The sequence below is a fragment of the Citrus sinensis genome, chromosome 4 (genome assembly GCF_022201045.2).
Source record: "Citrus sinensis cultivar Valencia sweet orange chromosome 4, DVS_A1.0, whole genome shotgun sequence".
NCBI lineage: Eukaryota > Viridiplantae > Streptophyta > Magnoliopsida > Sapindales > Rutaceae > Citrus > Citrus sinensis.
Genome location: NC_068559.1, coordinates 25,387,831 through 25,406,738, shown reverse-complemented (window position 1 = coordinate 25,406,738; position 18,908 = coordinate 25,387,831). Strand labels below are relative to the sequence as shown.

Genomic DNA, 18,908 nt, shown 5'->3' with positions numbered 1-18,908 from the left:
TTACGCCACCGTTGCTACACGGAATAGAAGCTCTAAACTATCAAGAGAAAGTCGATTGACGTTTGAAAAATATTGCAAATTTTCAAGATAAAGTTGTTTGTATTCAGTAAAAACTATTAACATTTCTGGACAAACCTGCGACAATTTCCCTCGCAAATATTTCATGCTCATGCACCGCATCACGGCAACGAACGGCCTCCAAGTAAACAAGTGAGAAAAAATAACGTGGGCCTTAAAATATTTAAAAAATAAGGCCGGGCCTCACTAAGGCCGAAGCTCTGAGTCCAGCCCCCCAGCCCAGCCTACGATGCCCGTGCATTATTTTCCGCCAGTTCCACCTCGTTAGAATTGATAATTCGTCAGCTCCGGTTCGTGTACTCTATAAAACACTGAAAAGCCACTCAAATCATTTGTTCATCTTGACCTTGAGCTAAATTAATGAATTAATAAACTTGAATCTCAGAAGATGACTGGAAGCGGCCGAAGAAGTAGTGCCCGAAGCAGAATCAAATCCAAAACAGACGCCAATGAAGACGGGCGTCTCCGTAACGCAGGGGATCACCGTAGAAATACGAGTAGAGATCACACTTCACTCCGACTTCTCAACGTTAACATCAAAACGCTGCTAGGTTTCACCGTTTTTACATTCTTTATAATTTGGTTCCTGATTAATCGTCTCGTAAATCCCGATCAAGAACCTGAGACACCTAGAGTCATCACGCCGTTTCCTGCTCCCAAACTCATGGACCTTCCTATGGTAATTTTCATTTTTGTGTTAATTTGTATTTGCACTTTTCTTTTCTTTTTTTACTAATACGTTATTCTGTTTTAATAGTTTCAAGGTGAGCATAAAGAGAGCTTGTACTGGGGTACTTATCGCCCTCATGTTTATCTTGGCATTCGCGCCAGGTATTTCATTTTATTGACGATCAAATTTTTCTTGAAAAACTTTTTTCATATTATAGCACTCTCTATGTAGCCATTCTAGTGGAAAGAAGAATTTGATGATCAGAGTTTAATATATATTTTAGAAGCTAAGCTATTATTTGCTGACATGTCCTTCAGATTAATATGCTGTTTAATATATTTTTTTTCCTTGTCGGAGTAATGATTACATATGTAATGGAAATTGTTGTGGTTGCTGACTGGCAGGACACCTCGGTCTTTGGTAGCTGGGTTGATGTGGCTTGGTGTGAAGGATGGGAGGTATCACTTGCGGCATGTCTGCCAAGACTCTGATGAGCTGAGCAAATATGGCTGGACACGTCATAATGGCCGTGATTTTGGACATCAACTTCTGGTTGACCAAGACCTGACCTTGGAAACAAGTTTCCTGAAATCTAAGGGTGATGGCAGTGGCTATGGAGGAGATTGGGCTCTCCGACTTGACTTGCAAAGTGAGGAGTAAGTAGTATGATCTGCAGGTTTAGAATCCGGTCACTTGTATGTGTACAATGTGTTTGGTACATAATAGGCTTATTCATTAGATTATTTCATGATTTGCGACATGATTAATGTGGCCATGGTCAATTCACAGATCTAGGTGGAATAACGATATGCAGAGAACTGGATATCTATTTTTCTATGTGGCTGATGAAGATGGAAATGCTCTAAGTTTGGGTAGAGATATGTTCGATATTCATGAGAGTTCCCTCCTGGCAATAGGTTCTCGAGCAGATATTGGAGGTTGGCAGCTACACTTAAAAGGAATGGTAATCTGGCAATGGAGTGCAATGATTTTTCATTCTAGGCAATGATGAACTGTGAAGTGACTGATTTTCCCTGTTTCAAAATCATATTTCTTTTTGCTACCCTTTTTTTCTTCAATATCTTGGTTCTATCTAAGTCATGGTAAAGGTTTCAAAGAGTACTCTGAATATGTACGAAAACATTAGCTTTAGGAGGTATTTAGAATGTATTTAGTAATTTTTCTGTGAAAATAAAATATCAATGTATTTGTCTTTCACCTTGCCTCACCTTGTAATTTGCACCAATTTTCCTCACTAGCCAATTATGTGATAACTATCATCATAATATTGTTAATACTTAGCAATCATGTTTTCGCTTCTTCTCTTGGATGTTGATTTCAATCCAACTTCTTTTTTATATCCTTTTTGCAGGAAAGTTTGGAAGTCCATTATTCTGGTTTCAGGACTCCTCACATTCATAACTTATCTGATCTTGTCCTGGAAAATCTTGCGGCTCAAGTATGTTAGATTGCCGTGAGCACCTTAGTTTTTGAATACCATAATCAGTTATATTGTTAGAAGGACTGGGCATTTTTCAAGTTTCTTTTGGAATTCTTGTTTTCATTTCTATATTTCTCTGTGTGTGTTTACCAGGCTACAACGTTCAATCGACTGCAGCTAAGTGACACATCTGTTAGTTCTCCAAATATTTTAGTTTTTCAGGTATGTGTTTCATTGATTGATGGTCTGAGTGACTCTGAAGTTCATCAAAGTATCTTAAGAATTTCAAAGTCTTGATTTTTATCTCTGGTTTCAGTCCTTGCCTAAATTTGGATTGGGGTTTTTAATGCTTATGCAGATTTCTGCCAGGATTCCATTCAAAGCAGATATTGCTTTTGTATCTGGAACTGGCGTCAAAACCTCAAGGGTAGAGGAACGTCTAAGCAGCCTAACAGGTTTCTTTACAGTTCTATGTTTTCAAGTCTTTCCTGAATTCAAGGAAGTTTTTCATGTTGGTTTCCATGAACAGAAGTTTTTTTTTCATGTGTTGTTTCATATTGGTTTTCTGCCCTTTAGGTACCTTGCTAACCAGTCTACTAAAAGAGAAGCAAAGTGAATTTGATGCCAAATTTGAGAATTGCTTCAAAATGGCTGCCAAGGTAATGTTAATATTATGGAGTATATCTGTGATTATTTGAAAATTGAACATTATGAAATGAGCTTATAACCCGTTTTTTATGGGATAAATTTAGGGGATGTTGAAATGGGAGGTGTAATGTGTTGATGATTTGAGGAAAATCCAAGTTTGTCTTTTTCTTTTGATAAACACTGAAAGACATTTGCTTCAGTGGGAATTTCCAATCATTCCAACGACAATGAAAAAGTTATATGCTTTTTGCTTGAAATTTCACTTTGATTCAATTGAATCTTTGTTATTCTTAATATAGAAGATGCTAAGATGACAACATTTTGTTTCAGCTTGATTCTGAATCAGTGGTTGTCGGGAAGGCTGCTATTGGGAACATGTTAGGTGGCATTGGCTATTTCTATGGCCAGTCAAAAGTTTCACTACCAAAAAATACTAAAGTGAGTGAATTATATTTGTTTTGTGTTTTCATTAACAGTGATGTATGAATTTCTGAATTGATGAATTTGTCATTTCATAATAATCTAACAGATTTTATTCATTATAACATATTGCAGAGTTATGTTACTAATTTGTCCCAAATTGAGCAAGTCTTAGGTTGTAATCAATTATTAATGTTTTAGTCTGTCAAGTTACTTTCTCGTTTTCCAATAACAATCTTGTGAGAACATAAATCTGGAATGGTATGTAAGAATGACAAAATATTTTTCTTTGATTGACAATTTTTTTTTTCTGAAAAGAAAAGAAAATTTCAAGATGCTTTCAGTAGTCATATATCCCCTTCTATGGATCTTTCTTGGCATCAACTAATTGAATACTATTGTGTTGCTGGATAATGATCTATCAGCCATTCAGTGTATTTATGGATTCCCTTTGGTATTGGCTTTCAGTGTTCAGGAAAGTAGTAAATATAAAGAAAATAAGAAATAAGTAGTGAGAAAATTATTTGTAAGTGGTCAGACACTTGTGTGTTCCTTTTGTCCAATCTGTTGATATTTGATCGGCTTCTGTAGGAAATCGGAATAGTATACTGTATATTCAGTGATCTGTTTCCAGAATTGACTGTAGAAGATGTGAGAGATGTTAATAAAAGGATAATGGATGGAATATACACTGTTACCCTTTCGACATAACATCTTCACCAATAAAGAATTATTTATATATTCAACTTCCTGAATTTTTATATCTGACAAAGTCATACAGTGGGCCATTTTGTCTTGCAGCTTAAAAATCATGATAATTTTCTTCTATACTGGCCAGCCGAGCTTTATACCGCTGTCCCAAGTCGACCTTTCTTTCCTAGGGGATTTCTCTGGGATGAAGGGTTTCATCAATTATTGATCTGGTTGGTTGACTAGTTTTTTGTCTCATGTATGTTCCATTTCTTTTTATAGCTATTTCCTGTTGCTGCGCGTTTTGGAAATGATTGTAAAAATTTCAGCCAAAATGCATACACACACTAAGTTATTCAAGTTCTGTGTATCAAATGTTGATCAGGCGTTGGGATGTCCGTATATGTTTGGATATTCTTGGACACTGGTTAGATCTGATGAATACTGATGGTTGGATTCCACGAGAGCAGATTTTGGGTGCTGAAGCTCTAAGGTATCTCAAGCATCCTGTTCAGTTAAATACAGAACCTTACAGTAATATTATCCAGCACAGTATTCTGAAAGGTCATTCTGGTGTAATTGCAGTAAAGTCCCAGAGGAATTTGTTCTTCAGCATCCAACTAATGGAAATCCGCCAACTTTATTTTTGGTTTTGCGCGGTAAGCTTTTCTTCCAATTAAACTTTGCAATGATTGACCTTGAATGTTTAAATTTCATCATAAACTTCGTGATGCTTATATTGATGATAATAATTTGGACATTTTAGGGCATGCCAGAATTTCTTGGGGGTACGCACTACAAATCATTTTTAGTTGGAGGAACCCTCTATATTTCCCAGCCTCCTTTGAGTCTAGTAGAATCATGACCTTATTAGACCATTATGACAATTAACTATTAAATGTGAATATTATAAAAGTCAGATTTAACTTTCTAAGCCGACAATACTTCCATTGAAAATTGGATTGAAACTTTTGGTTCGCCATTTGAGATTTTAGGAATCTGTTGTTTAATTTGGGTGGTCTATTGCTGTGCTTGGAACGCAATTTGAAACTAAGTTCTTGGATTTGATCCATTTCAAAATTTTAATTTCAGAGTCACACCTGATTTTACTTTCAAGCTAAAAAGGCAATCATTTGGCGGATGTGGAAACCTGCTTAACATATTATTGATTTTTGGCATAGATCTCATAACCTGTATCAAATTATCAATCATATGAACTTTAGATATTGCAATAGATTTGAAGGGACTATTTGTAATCATATGAGCTAAGTATCCTCGAAAGTCAGTGTGTATAAATTATTGATCCCTCCTCCGTTCTCTTAACGCTGCAATGAATGAAGAAGTTATTCATTTTAAAATGTATTTAGTTTGTCTGCTTATTTACAATGACCACCAGAGATTAGAGATTAGAAAATTTTACATCTTATCTTTTCTCTAGAATCTTCATACCCCATATTGTCTTATTGACATTTACTGGCATACTTTGTCATTTATCTGATTAGAAGTATGGAACTTTGCTTCTTTTAGAACTCATATATGCCATAAAGAAAAACAAATTTACTGCCACTGAAAGCAATGAGATCTCTTCTTTCCTTGAGCGGGCTCTTGTTCGGCTTGAAGCATGGTTCCAGTGGTTCAACACTACTCAGTCAGGTACGTCAAGGTTTCTATTTAATCTTTTATAGCTTTATTTGGAATACATGAGTCGTTTGCACACTTGTGTGTGTGTGTATATTTTTTCAAAAGGACAGAGATCTTCACATTTGTATGTCTAGTGCTGCTTTTCTTCTTTAAATATGGTAGTAACTGCCTTATAATTTGAGATGAAATTTTCCAAAAGCAAAATACCACACCAGGAAATGCTTGTACCTATTTCTTTCTCTCATATTTAAAATTGTAATGGGTGCTTAACTATTTTGTGTTCCGCGGAATGAGTAGGTTGAGTCAAGTGTAGCAGATTTGTTCATATTTAATATATAACATTTCAATTTCTTGAAACTCGTGTATTTATTGATCTTAACAAACATATTTCTCATAGAATAGTGATCTAGGATTCTTGTTAACCTCCCAAGCTGTCAGATATTTTGCTTTTTTGAGTTTTTAACTATAACCTAAATAATTGTTAGAGGTTCTTTGAGATGTTCAATTGAACTTCTGATCATGAGGTCAGAAGAAGACATTTTCAATTATTAATGTGCCAACATTTAACTTCTCTGAGATCTCATTGATTTTGGGTATCAACTTTACAAAACAGGAAAGGAGATGAGCAGTTACTTTTGGCATGGAAGAGATACCACTACTATACGTGAGCTAAACCCCAAGGTCCTATTCTTCAGCATACAATATGTCAAGGGCCTTAACTATTCTTTTTCTTTTTTAATGATTTTACAGAAAATTGTTTTGTTTTGGACATGTATCTTTTCTGGATTCGTCATAAACTTCATGTTTTCTCTGTGCTTTTTGAAGTCATATTACCAAAATTTAGTTTATAATAGGTCAATCTTGGATTAAAGAGAGTGTGCTTGTATTTTTTCTTAACAAAACTTGGTTAGATAAACCATGAACTATCTGCATTTCACCTTTTATAACCAATAAACCATTGCCTTGTAAATTCTTTACAAAGACCCTCCAACTTTAGAATTGAAACCTTTGATAACCCTAGAAAAACTTCATTTGCATCATCATAGTATTAGCACAATCTAGAATGTTTAATTGTATCAACTCTTCGGAGCATCTTGGAAGCAATTATTTCATCATCATTTTATCCAGGCACTCAGATGATGTTTTTCCTTACTAATGTAGGCTTGCTTAAATTTCAATTGTTGAAAAAATGGTGGTTAACTGACATCGTTTCTGGCATCTGCAGACTCTATCCTCTGGGTTGGATGACTATCCTCGTGCTTCACATCCAAGTGAAGAAGAACGCCACTTGGATCTCAGATGTTGGATGCTACTTGCAGTAGATTCCTTGCATTCCATTGCAGAGTTGTTTGAGAGCAGTAGTGAACACAAGAAGGTATAAAGAGCAAACATAATCATCAAAACACTGGAATTCTTTGCTTTTCTCACTTGACAGACCTTGGAATGAAATGATGCAGGAATATGGTTCAACAGCTACGCTGCTTTCAGATTTTGAAATTCTTAATCAGGTTTCTTCATCTCTGTCATTCTGTCTGAAACAATTTCACATTCTTTCACATGTTAGAAGTTCTTAGTTGGTTACATGTAATACTGATGTATTACATTGTAATAAACAATTCCATGCAGTCAATGATGTTTGATGGTTCTGATACTGGGGACTGATGACTGCCATTTTTCTTTTTATCTTTTACCAGCTTCATTTTGATTTTGCACATGGAGCTTATTTAGATTTTGGAAATCATACAGAAAAGGTATGCTGCTTCTTTGTTGTTATTCCTCTCAGAATATCATGCCTTATATTGCTAACTTCTTTTGCTTGCTAATTGTATTGCACATGTTTACAGTTTTCTACAGGAGTTGTGAAACAATATTTCAAGATTGTTGCACTGATACAGATTTTTAAGATAAAATTCTTCTGTTGCCTTAACGATTGTGTACCTAATGCTTGCAACCTTGTTCAAGTCTGGAAGCTATTTATTATAATTTAAAAAAAAAATAAAGGAAAACATTTCCTATTTGTTCATTTAATATGTAGACTTCATTTCTGTGCATGCTGTGAATATCAGTCCTTTAAGTTAACAATGCTCAAGGTACTAAAATTTGGTAGAAAATTCTTGTTCTACGATTAGGGATTAGATGACCATTTCCAGTTAAAAAGATTATGGTGCCTTGAAATGTTTGATTTATAATATTACAGTACCATTCAGCTTACTAAATTTGCTCTCAAATATTGATTATTGGTCAATCATTCTAGGTTCGTTTAAGTTGGAAAGAAATAAAGGTTGGAAATAATTATCCAGCTAGAGAGCTTGTTCGGGAAGTATTAGAAAAACCGGAGTTGAGGTTGGTTCCTCACGTTGGTTATGTCAGCCTTTTTCCTTTTATGGAGAAGATCATTCCACCTGTAAGTTGCCTATGGAGCCTAATGCTGAAATTAGTTTTTGTTGGTTGATCTTTGATGGGACTCTTGCCTTAGTTACCTTTGGTACATGGTTAGAAACCTCTCATGTTCATGAGTGATACAGGATTCATGGATCCTGGACAAACAGCTTGATCTTATTTCTAACAGGAGCATCTTATGGACTGATTATGGACTCCGCTCACTTGCCAAAACAAGGTGATTGTGTATGCATTTGTTGTATTCTATTTTTACAATTAAGATCCTATGATCAATTTAGTTGATGCTGATTTTAGAGTTAATGTAAAATGTTATCTTGAATGCTACAGCTCCTTGTACATGAAACACAACACAGAGCATGATCCACCTTATTGGAGAGGTCCAATTTGGATGAACATGAACTATAGGATTCTTGCTGCACTCTATTATTACTCACAAGGTACTAACCTCTCCATCCATTAAGAAGAAAACAAATAATAAAACAAAAATTTTGTTTGTTTCTGAGAGACATTCTGTCTTCATCGATATTTCTTTTCCGGAATTAAATGGTTAAATTCCTGCAGTGAATGGACCATACAGAGAGAGAGCAGAAGTCATCTATGATGAATTAAGGGGCAATCTGATTAGGTATTCACAATGTCTGCATTGCATAAGTATTGGCTAACCCTTGTCTGAAATTGTCTATTAGTTTCAACATTTTCACTTCTATGCTGCAGGAATGTGGTTCGCAACTACCATCAGACTGGGTTTCTGTGGGAACAGTATGATCAGAAGAAGGGTAAGGGAAAAGGCGCACGTCTGTTCACTGGTTGGACAGCGCTTGTGCTATTGATTATGGGTGAAGTTTATGGTGAAACTTAAATTCCAAGTCAATATAGAAGATTTTTCTAACAGAAAGGGAACGCGTTAAATACTTCAGACCTCTGAGAAACCATGTACCAATATTCATTAAAGTGGGTAATTTTATGGCAGCAGTTCTGTTCAATCTGGATGGTAGCACATTCTTTGGGTATGATAAGAATCTTATAGGAGAGAATTTAAAGGCTGGTGGATCTTCTGGGACTCATGTTTTGTAACAGGTTATCTGATGAGAAACTTTCAAGCGTCGGTAATTTTGAGAATGCTTTCTGACTTGAACAGAACCAAGTAATTTGGAAAATCAAATGCTAAATCCTGATGCATTTCTAGTTTAACACTCGAGGAAAAATTTAGGATTCATGATCCTATAAAATACAGAATTTCCCAAGTAATGCCCATAATCGATGTACTACGCTGCCAATAGTACATCCCTAAAAGAGTATATCATTCAGACCTCATATCATGTTTCAATCTGTTATTCACAACTCGCGTGACCTTGGGATTAACAACCCCATTACCCTTCATCAGAAGAAAGAGAGAGAGATGGGGAAGCGGCCTTTGCATTTTGCTGAGTACTTTGAGGTTAATCAAATTCACCTAGTCGCCTAGTTCACACTAAAACTCTAGTTGGGGCCAGGAATTCTAAGCTAGCAGCAGAAGTTGATGTCCCAATTGATGCAGCTGCAAAATACGGAAATACATCAAAGAATCATTGTAGATGAGGCATTAATTACTCCCGTACATTCCACTTTTTCAGCTCACATCTTCCGTCATCTGCGAGTCCTCAGCCATTATTATTTCCATATCCCTAATATCTCGCTTCAACACATTGCCAAGCCTTGCAATAGCCTCTGTCTGCTGTTGTAATACCTGTATGCACACGAAGGAACCTTAATTTCACTTGAATGTATTGAGACACCACCAACACACAAGAAGACTATACCGTGTCCGGCTATCCCAAAACCCACGGTTTCCATAAACATTACAAATTGCAAACATAATTGCAGTCTAACCAAATGTAACAAATCAAATAATATAGTGGATCGAAGAAATTTAAAAGATGAACCATTAGAATAATTTTTGAGAAAATAACACTTTTTAAGTCAAATTTGCAAAATCTATTGTAACGAGTGGTAAGGGACACGTTATTGTTTGTTCCTACCTCCTGCATATCAGCAAGACTCTGTTCGTGTATTTTGGTTGATCCTGGAAGACAAATAGAACCACCAGCACCAATGGAATTTGCTTGAACACGAGATACAGTGAGCAAGTTTTGAACCCTCCTAGAAAGTTCTGCACCAGATCCTTTCAGCTGGTATCATTTCTAGTCATCAGTACCATATCCTGGAAATAGACCCAGAGAGGAAGCATAGAAAGAAGATCATGGATGCGTAAGACCGACCTGTCTTGTTATTGAAGCTAACTTCTCAGCCAATTCAACTTCCCCTTTCATTAAGGGCAATCGGCATCCCTTGCTCTCCAATGCTTCAACAATTCTCATCACCTACAGGCAGATCAACACAATAAAGGTCATACTGACTAGTCTAGAACTAAGTTCACAACCTATTCACATAAAATGATAGAGTCTCCTAGCAGATGCTGCTAGGTCCACATTGATAGAAGGAAACTGGACAGATCAACCCAATCAGGGAAAAGAAAAAGGGAAGTGGCATGAGGGAGGGAGGGCAGGGAAGTGGAAGGAGATTTCATGCTTAAACAGTAATAAAGACACTCAGGGAGGTATTGAGATTTGTAAAGGACTGTTCCTACCCTTAAAAGACGCCTTTGAAGACTTTGCTCATTTACTCTCATTCTTTCAATCCAAGGCAGAGTTTCAGCTTGAAAATGCCTTTGAAGCTGCAAAAGGTTATTAAATATGAAGCATATTTCAAACTTATGATCCATGACGAGAGACGGACAGAAGAATAGAATACCATTTTCACATTGCTCTGAGTAATTCTTAATCTCTCAGCATCTGAAAGAATGACTTCATCTTGGAGCTGCATTAATCCAAATATTACAATGTCAGAATCAATAACCAACAGCCATAAACAAAGTACAATCATTGAAAGAAGCAAGCGCATAATCCTCAAACAATCAGGCCTCGAGTTACATGCACGCAACTATATTGGACACCCTGTTTTCCTTAGAGAGTACAAATCATAGAAATAACACAATGGCCAAACATGTTAGATGTATCCTACCTTGGGGTTGTCTGCACCTCATAATTATCTTTTCTTCTGAGCAAACCCATAGGACTGTAGGAGGCAATTGCTATGCTTGAACCAAAATATTAAATTGCCATCAATGTTGACGACACTTTCACTTGAACATTTAATCTGAACATTGCTAATGAAGCATATTACCCGATAGCTTATAAAACTGTTTCCTCAAACTTAACCAGTCGATCTCTACACCTCGGTTACCCAACAACAAAAGCATCTCTCAGCTGTATATCTCAACTTCAATATTCTCTTCGGCAATGGCATGGAACCTCGACTAATGAAAAAGGTGATGGTATTAAACCTTCAAGTTTCTAGATTTAGCTGATGGGACGATGGCCTCCTTCTCAATCAAGCTATAAGTCTATCCTATATGTTAATGATCCCACAAGTTGATCTATTAGACACTTCTTTGTATTTAAAATAAAGCAATTATCCCATGAGACCCTGTTCCTTACTTTAGTCTCATCTCTGAGATTCAATTTCTTTACCACTAATGATATTTGAAGGAATTTTTTTTTTTTTTGGGTAAGTTCTTCAATAATTTGTCAGGCCAAAGAAATATCATCAAAGTCAATCTCCAGATCAATAATTCAACTAAAGTTCCTCATTTGGTTTTTCAATAATTTGTCAGACTAATGAAATATCTCCATAGCCAATCTCCTGATCAATAATTCAACTAAAGTTCCTCATTTTGTTTTTCAATAATTTGTCAGACTAATGAAATAACTCTATAGTCAATCTCCTCATCAATAATTCAACTAAAGGTCCTCATTTTTCTATGATACACAGACTCATGCCAGTCACTCTCTCAAGCTTCCATGTTATTGTTTGAAATCTACAATGTTTTGGCATTTCAAATGTGCAAAACTGCATACAAGTGTTGCCCTTGGTAAAGCCAGTCAACTAAAGGTCCTCATTTTTCTATGATACACAGACTCATGCCAGTCACTCTCTCAAGCTTCCATGTTATTGTTTGAAATCTACAATGTTTTGGCATTTCAAATGTGCAAAACTGCATACAAGTGTTGCCCTTGGTAAAGCCAGTCAAAATAAATCAGATCCGTTGTTTTCTAGGAAAATCATGTTAACCATTTCTCATTTAGTGTAATGAACAGAAAACCAAATGATGAACAATCAAGTTCTCAATATGACATAATTTCTAGTACAGCTCCAATAATTTATCCATCGACATGAAAACAACACACAAAAGAATGCACATGTATTTCTAACCAAAATGCTACATGCCTGAAATATACAACAGGTACCTTCAGGCGATTCGAAAGATCTTTGAAACCCTGAACAAGTTGAGGCCACAAGCGTTCCCGGTCAGTACTATCCATCCCCTCCAACTTCCCCATAGCCTCTGCCCACATGATCTACCAAAGCAAACTAACCTCCACGCTTAGCAAACTCAAAATAATAATAATTACAATTATAATTGAAAATAACACCACAGGCTTCAAAGAGAAATAACAGCACTCACACAAGCAAGAATCAAAAAAGAAATTCCCAATGAAGGAAAGAACAAACTCACATCTGAAACACCAGGTGGCTTAACCCTAAACTGTGGTTCAGTAACACTGAACAACAAATGCTGCAAAATTAACACATTAAGTGAACACAGAAATCTCAATTTTTCTAATGAATAAAGTTCTCACTGCTAGAAAACATTGACGAAAAAAGCATAACAGAAACGGACCTTAAAAGCATACTTAGGGTTTGTAGGCTCTTCCTTGTAAGCATCAACAATCGCCTAAAATAAATTACATCACAATAAAGCATGTTATAAAACTAAAATCGCAAACCTAAGTTTAGGTTTAAGTTCTAGCAAACATATTAACAAAAAGAAGAATCAACGAACTTGAATGTCGCGCTCGGCAAGAGAGAATTGCAGCGGGGCCACAGGAGCCATCTGAGTGGTCAATTGAGCATTGGGAAAAGGACTCAGCTGCGGCGCGGCCGACGGTGCCTGAAACCCGAATCCAGTGAATCCAGTTGCTGGCTGCTGAAACGGTGTCATCTGTTGTTGTTGCTGTTGCTGTTGAGGTTGAGAAGAGAACGGAGTGGAGAAAAGAGAGGAGCCAAACGACGACGTCGAAGGAGTGCCGAACGCCGGCGTGGAAGAAGGCGTGCCGAACGCCGGCGTGGAAGACGGCGTGCCGAAGGCTGGAGCTGAAGCTTGAGCTCCAAACATTGTCTGTTATGTGTTTGATGAAAAGTTCAGAGCGGGGAGTGTTAGCCTTTATAGGCAGGAGCTGCCATTTTATTTTGACAGGGTTCGGGTCTCTTTCTGACTATGTTTTCGCCAATCGATTTTTTGAATTAGCGGGCCCGCCACCGATGGTGATACTTAAGTTTCGAGTAAGCAGATAAGGACATTTAGTTAGCGTTTACAACTTTACATTTTGAATTGAAGTGAGAAATTTAGGAAGTGTGAATTTTAAAATTGGGAGTGTGAAATAAGAGTGAGAATAGGTTATTTATTTATATTGGAATGAGAAAATGTAATTGAAATCAGAATCTAATTTATGTATTTACATTATCTTGAATTGAGAGTAAATATTTTAAATTATAATTTTATCCTTATTTAATAATTATAATTTGTAATTAAAAAATTAATAAAAATATATTTAAAAAATAAAATAAATTTTTATTATATTTGTAAATTAATAATTATTATTAATATTCTTAATTATGTAAATCATAATTTTTTTAATTAATTTTAATTTAAATTATGTGAATAAAAATTATTAATGATAGCAACACAAATAAAACATTATTATTGATAATATAGTACAAAATTAATATTTTATAAAATAAAATATTTATCATTATTAATTAAATAATGAATTAATATTTATTAAAATTAATGTTTAATATTATTATTTTAATTAATTTAATTTATAAAATAATATAATATTATTATTTAAATGAATATAATATTTATTTATTTTTATTTTATAAAATTTTATAAAATAAATATGTTTATAATTATTATTTTTAATAAATATGATATTATTTATTTTATTAAATATTATATATTTATTTTAATTATGAGGGTAAAAAGGGAAAAGGGGAGAATGGATTCTCACTCCCACCTCCCCCCATGGGAGTGGAAATCCCATTCCCCACTCCAAAATTAGGTGGGATCCACATAGTGGGAATCTCACTCCCCCCTTACAAATGTTAAGTAAATACTGGAGTGAGAGGAATCCACACTCCACACTCCCACTCCAGAAAGTAAACACAAGTAGTCAAAATGATAAATATTAAGAATTGGGTTAAATATTACGTGACAAAAATTAGTGATCGCTCTAATTTAAATTCGGTCTTGAATTGGACTCTACTTTTAGCACATTTAGTAGTTAAAAATGTTAGAAATATGCTGATATTATAGTAAAAGAAAGTTGATTGTGTTTGTAGTTCTAAATTGTGAAAATGTACATCCAGTTGGCATTTTGAAAACAGCTTCGATTAACTTTTCACATGCAAATTTACAAGAGACGGTGAAATCAACTTTTGTGTTTACATTCGTACTCTCGTGGCTTGAAGATCCAGCCTCCTACACTCAGGTCACGTCTTCAACACATATTTCACTCTAAAGTTACTTCTTAAAACAAACCTCCTGATTTAAGGTAATCTAAGCACACAATCTAAACCCAAAAGTTTCAACTTATTTAGAAAAGGAAAATTTGAACTCCATCCATTGCCGTTTCTTTTTCACTGAGGAATTCCCGCAACTCCTGTTAAACATAATTATACGTTCTTACTGATACATAATGCAATGATGACTATGTACCATCAAGCTTTGTTACATTGCCATCTGTCTACAGCATCAAGAAAGAAATGCAGGTGAGCACCGCCAATCAAAATACAAAAGAAAATTAATGTCAAATGCAGAGATTAAGTAGAGTTATAAAAGATCATCAAACAGAGTGGTCAATCAATAATATTATTCAATGAAGAGAAGGTTCTTCAACTGGCTGGCTGGCGGGCAATGCAACTTTTTGTTCATGCTTTGATTGTCACACTGCACAAGCACAAGCCCGAAGGCTTTATCTTGGAGGTCTGCCATTCAGAGCCAGAGGCCGCATTTGGATCATACAACAATGTGCTATAACTTGGTTCTTCTTCTAGCGAGAAAAGTAAAAGTTTTCCGTCCAATATCCCAAATCGGAATCCAATGGATGAGCTACCAGTCAAGGGAACTGGCACCATCTTCCATGAATTGTCCTCTGGATCGAATATGGTCAGTTTCCTCTGGTTCTTCCATTCCATACAGAAGAGCTTCTTCCCAACCACAGCATGAGCAGTGACCATTACACAACCATTCTTCATCTGACACCAGGTGTGCCTCTCAGGATTGTACACATCAACAAATTTTGAATTTCCAATGGTGAAGCTCGACCTCCCACCCATGACGTAAAGTTTTCCATCAAAGCTGCAAGCAAAACAACCCCACCGAGGTCGACGAAGACTCTCAATCAAATTCCACTTATCAGTATCAGGATCATAAACCTCAGCACTGGAGAGACTCTCTCCGTCCATTCCATAGCCTCCAACAGCATAAATTTTGCCATTCACCTCCGCACAAGCAAAGTCATAACGGGCTACGTTCATGTTTGCCAATTTGCTCCAACTGAAATTACATATTGCACGTTGTAATGCAAACAGGAAACACAAAGCAATTCAACTTTCAAGAATAACAAGGTTGGAAGCGTTGAACAACTTGGGAACAGACAAACACAAGCCATACCTTTTTGGTTTGCTTCCAATATTATTTTTTGTTGGCTTGTTTGGTGTCTACAATCAAGGAAGTGAATACTATAGAACCCGGTAATGTTTTCAAATAATTAAATATTCATTAAACTGATTTCGTTACCGACAGAGCACAACCAGTCCAGGTTGATTAAATGTAAAGTTCAAGTTTTGTACGCTTTCAGATAAGGTGTATGAAGTCCAGGCTAACTTCACTTCTTTCCTAATCAGATTCTAGGGTTAGGATGTCCCCCGTGGGATCATCTGTCCCATTCCACTTTCTATCATAGCAGTGCACCATATTATTAACAACTGTAACTACTGAAACACATCATAAGTTTCCATTGCCTAAAGCATCATTGTGATCAAACAGACTACATTTCTTAGGATCTACTAGCCTTAGTTTTTAAACATGAAGCTACAAATGATTTGATAGCTGATCAAAATTTCTAGTCCTGAATACTAGAGATCAAAAAAAAAAAAAAAAGGCACAGAACTACATTAGAATTCAAAAGCTAGTTAATAAAATGCAACAGAACCAAACCTGTTTAGGCAAGAATCATATTGATATACATCTGCTGAGGCAGAGGCAGTCCCGTCAATCACTGAATAGCCAGCCATGACAACAAGTTTTCCATTAATCACAACCACCCCAAACCCAACCTTCACAGGACCAGGCATAAGTGGAAGAAGGCGATGTCGGTTCCCAAAACAATCCAACACCTCCCACTGGCTTTGCTTTCCTTCAGGATCCATAGTTAAGATACAAAGCCATTCCTCTAACAACCCAAGTAATTTTCGGACAGTGATGAATTCTTTGCTTCGTATAAATGACCTCCATTTCTTGCAGACAGCGCCCATAGCTGGGAAATTGGAACGGGGAACAAGTGCAAGGATACATTTAGCCACATCATCTGGTAGCCCCGGTAACAGGGGGCTGTCAAGATCAAAAGCAACCTGAGAGGTTAAAAGTGGATTGCTTTTTGAATGAGTTAATTTATCTAGCTCAGTCAATGTTGAGAAACACATATTTGCTTCTGTAATTCTCTTCTTCCCACTTACAACACCAGGCATTTCCAATTTTTCAAGACAAGCAAACAAGAAAATGCTGATGATTCTTAAAATTGTTTATATCTTCCAACAAATCTATCTATGTTTTTGCAACGGCAGGCAATTGATTAAAGAAATTCATGAAACCCATCACCTATAATAATTTCACAAGACCAAGGCATAGAAGATGTAGTGGAACGAATCACATGTCCAGTAAAAGCCAAGGATTTTCTGTGTTTTGTCCAGTCTGACGCATACTCCATGACAGAAATTTTTGTTTTGAAGTAGTTTCTTCCTATCGTTCTATGCAGAGTATTTTTCAGTCCCTTAACACTGTCTCTCCTGCCACACATTTGCCAGATACCTGTAGAAAATCATCACAAGTAGCAGCCAATCCACAAAAGTTAGTAGATATAAAAAATATCAGGTGGTAAATAGGAAAAACAAAAACCGTATTCATACCAGTCAAGGCCATAGAACTTAGCAAACACTAGCCTCCTTTGACCTCCATTTCAATGCGGCCAAGTTTCTGAATTAGTTGCATAACAGAAAGAAATGACAATTCAATTTCTACCCAAAAATTTGATTTTCAAAGCAATAGAAAAAAAAAAACAATCATCTTGGTCTCAACATAAAAGCAATTCCTCCAACAGATTCAAATTTCCTCGAAGAAATAAATTTGATTATAGATATCATATACCGGCACCTTAAAACACCAGCTACGCACTAAACACTAAAATGACATACAAAAACAGTGAAACAAACCTATCATTTTATTTCATTATATAAGCTATATAAATTCAGCATCAATAAACGAAGAGAGCAAGAGAATAAAACAAGAAAGCCATAAACGCAGACACAGTACCTCGTAGAAATTCAATGAACAGATCTGAAATCAATACATGATTCAATAAACAGATTTAAACCTCCCACTTATGCATAGAAAGTAGAAAGTTTGACAAATTTTGCGTTGGCATAACAATTAACAAAGCATAAGGGTATCTTAAATTCAAGAACTATGCAAATAATGTCTGTAACCAAAAAAAGATAGAATCTAAAGCAAACACCTATCGAGCTATCCATCGAGAGATCTGAAAACCAGACAAGCAAAAATGAAGGATAACGAGTCGAGAATTACCAGAATATAGGAGGTTTGAGGCGACAAATGCGAAGGGGTTATAAATTGGGGTGGGTGAGTGAGATAGTATGAGAGAAAGAAGGCTGTGCCTTTGCTGTGTTTAGATTTTATAAAGAAGAGAAGACCGAATAAAATGGGAGCGACATAAGATAAAGCGAAGCAATGCAAATTCAGGATAGAACTGACAGAGCGCGACCACGTCAATCTTTTAGATTAGATATTCCTCACAGTGAAGCGACGTGTACTTGTTTCTCCATTTCTGTTGCCCTTTATTCCCGTGAATAGAAGGGCATCGCGACAGTGCCCCGCCATTTTTATTATTATTATTATTCTTTATTGCTTTGTCTAAACTCTAAATCGGACTTGCGGGAGATCGTATTGTGTATTTGCTCGGAAAATATTTTGAATTCATGATGTTCGTTTGATAACCGCTGATTATTTATATAAAATGCGGGACCGTCCAAGAGATGGGCCCGGTGCTTCTTTTGTTTATTCTTTTCTTTTGTTACTGGCTAAGATTTCAAGACGTTGCGTTTAGTCTAATTGTATGCTACCTTTGGTTGGTGTGATTGGCAGATCAAACTGATGTCAATTCATCATATCGTACACCCTTTTTTTAGGTTTAAGCTAGGGTTGCCTAATAAATGATCCCCGTGTCACTTTCTCAGCTAAATAATTCAAAATGGATGTTAGCTTTATTTAAAGTTGGATTTATTTCCATTAATTGAAGAAAAAATTATTTAAAATAGATTATGTATTCAAAGTCAACTTATGGCTAAAATGGAAACTCTTTTATTGTTAACTAACTTACGCGCTAGTTGTTACGTGTTTTCATTTATTAAAAGAAGTGACTTCCTTATTGTGAAATTACATTTTATGTAATTAGGAATTTT

General features: G+C 35.9%; 3 protein-coding genes across 5 annotated transcripts; 1 reads left to right on the top strand and 2 right to left on the bottom strand.

The window, feature by feature from the left end:
• The first annotated feature begins 349 nt into the window (after window positions 1–349).
• On the top strand, window positions 350–8,973 carry LOC102626422 (mannosyl-oligosaccharide glucosidase GCS1). The gene is made up of 22 exons (XM_006484013.4): window positions 350–757; window positions 836–909; window positions 1,153–1,404; window positions 1,538–1,712; window positions 2,121–2,207; window positions 2,343–2,411; window positions 2,548–2,644; window positions 2,766–2,848; window positions 3,168–3,275; window positions 4,059–4,180; window positions 4,333–4,440; window positions 4,533–4,606; window positions 5,475–5,600; window positions 6,202–6,269; window positions 6,814–6,963; window positions 7,046–7,096; window positions 7,283–7,339; window positions 7,843–7,992; window positions 8,114–8,205; window positions 8,316–8,425; window positions 8,550–8,613; window positions 8,703–8,973. Exons 1-22 carry the CDS (start codon window positions 467–469, stop codon window positions 8,845–8,847), a joined length of 2,553 nt encoding a protein of 850 aa, XP_006484076.1. The 5' UTR covers window positions 350–466; the 3' UTR covers window positions 8,848–8,973.
• A 163-nt stretch (window positions 8,974–9,136) lies between these two features.
• On the bottom strand, window positions 9,137–13,401 carry LOC102626122 (nuclear pore complex protein NUP54). The gene is made up of 9 exons (XM_006484012.4): window positions 12,931–13,401; window positions 12,769–12,822; window positions 12,604–12,663; window positions 12,335–12,445; window positions 10,779–10,844; window positions 10,615–10,701; window positions 10,247–10,348; window positions 10,007–10,156; window positions 9,137–9,714 (listed from the first exon to the last, which is right to left on the bottom strand). Exons 1-9 carry the CDS (start codon window positions 13,261–13,263, stop codon window positions 9,598–9,600), a joined length of 1,080 nt encoding a protein of 359 aa, XP_006484075.1. The 5' UTR covers window positions 13,264–13,401; the 3' UTR covers window positions 9,137–9,597.
• Window positions 13,402–14,723: 1,322 nt separating this feature from the next.
• On the bottom strand, window positions 14,724–18,410 carry LOC102626717 (F-box/kelch-repeat protein At1g67480). Of its 3 annotated transcripts, XM_052439219.1 has the most exons (5): window positions 18,016–18,409; window positions 17,340–17,406; window positions 17,032–17,241; window positions 16,372–16,784; window positions 14,724–15,708 (listed from the first exon to the last, which is right to left on the bottom strand). In XM_052439219.1, exons 4-5 carry the CDS (start codon window positions 16,686–16,688, stop codon window positions 15,081–15,083), a joined length of 945 nt encoding a protein of 314 aa, XP_052295179.1. In that variant the 5' UTR covers window positions 16,689–16,784; window positions 17,032–17,241; window positions 17,340–17,406; window positions 18,016–18,409; the 3' UTR covers window positions 14,724–15,080. The 3 variants fall into 3 exon arrangements, with proteins under 3 accessions (XP_052295179.1, XP_006484078.1, XP_015387429.1); XM_006484015.4 differs by having other exon boundaries at window positions 16,372–17,241; window positions 18,016–18,410; XM_015531943.3 differs by lacking the exon at window positions 17,340–17,406 and having other exon boundaries at window positions 16,372–17,241; window positions 18,016–18,410.
• Between the last annotated feature and the right edge of the window lie 498 nt (window positions 18,411–18,908).

Coding starts and splice junctions, on each gene's coding strand:
- LOC102626122 (XM_006484012.4), bottom strand. CDS start 13,263: ATGTTTGGAGCTCAAGCTTCAGCTCCAGCCTTCGGCACGCCGTCTTCC. Junction 10,845..12,334: donor ATCTTTCGAATCGCCTGAAG/GTACCTGTTGTA, acceptor GGATTAATGCAG/CTCCAAGATGAAGTCATTCT. Junction 10,349..10,614: donor TTCAAAGGCGTCTTTTAAGG/GTAGGAACAGTC, acceptor ATCTGCCTGTAG/GTGATGAGAATTGTTGAAGC.
- LOC102626422 (XM_006484013.4), top strand. CDS start 467: ATGACTGGAAGCGGCCGAAGAAGTAGTGCCCGAAGCAGAATCAAATCC. Junction 2,645..2,765: donor ACGTCTAAGCAGCCTAACAG/GTTTCTTTACAG, acceptor TCTGCCCTTTAG/GTACCTTGCTAACCAGTCTA. Junction 7,340..7,842: donor TTGGAAATCATACAGAAAAG/GTATGCTGCTTC, acceptor CAATCATTCTAG/GTTCGTTTAAGTTGGAAAGA.
- LOC102626717 (XM_006484015.4), bottom strand. CDS start 16,901: ATGCCTGGTGTTGTAAGTGGGAAGAAGAGAATTACAGAAGCAAATATG. Junction 15,709..16,371: donor TATGATTCTTGCCTAAACAG/GTTTGGTTCTGT, acceptor ATGTAATTTCAG/TTGGAGCAAATTGGCAAACA.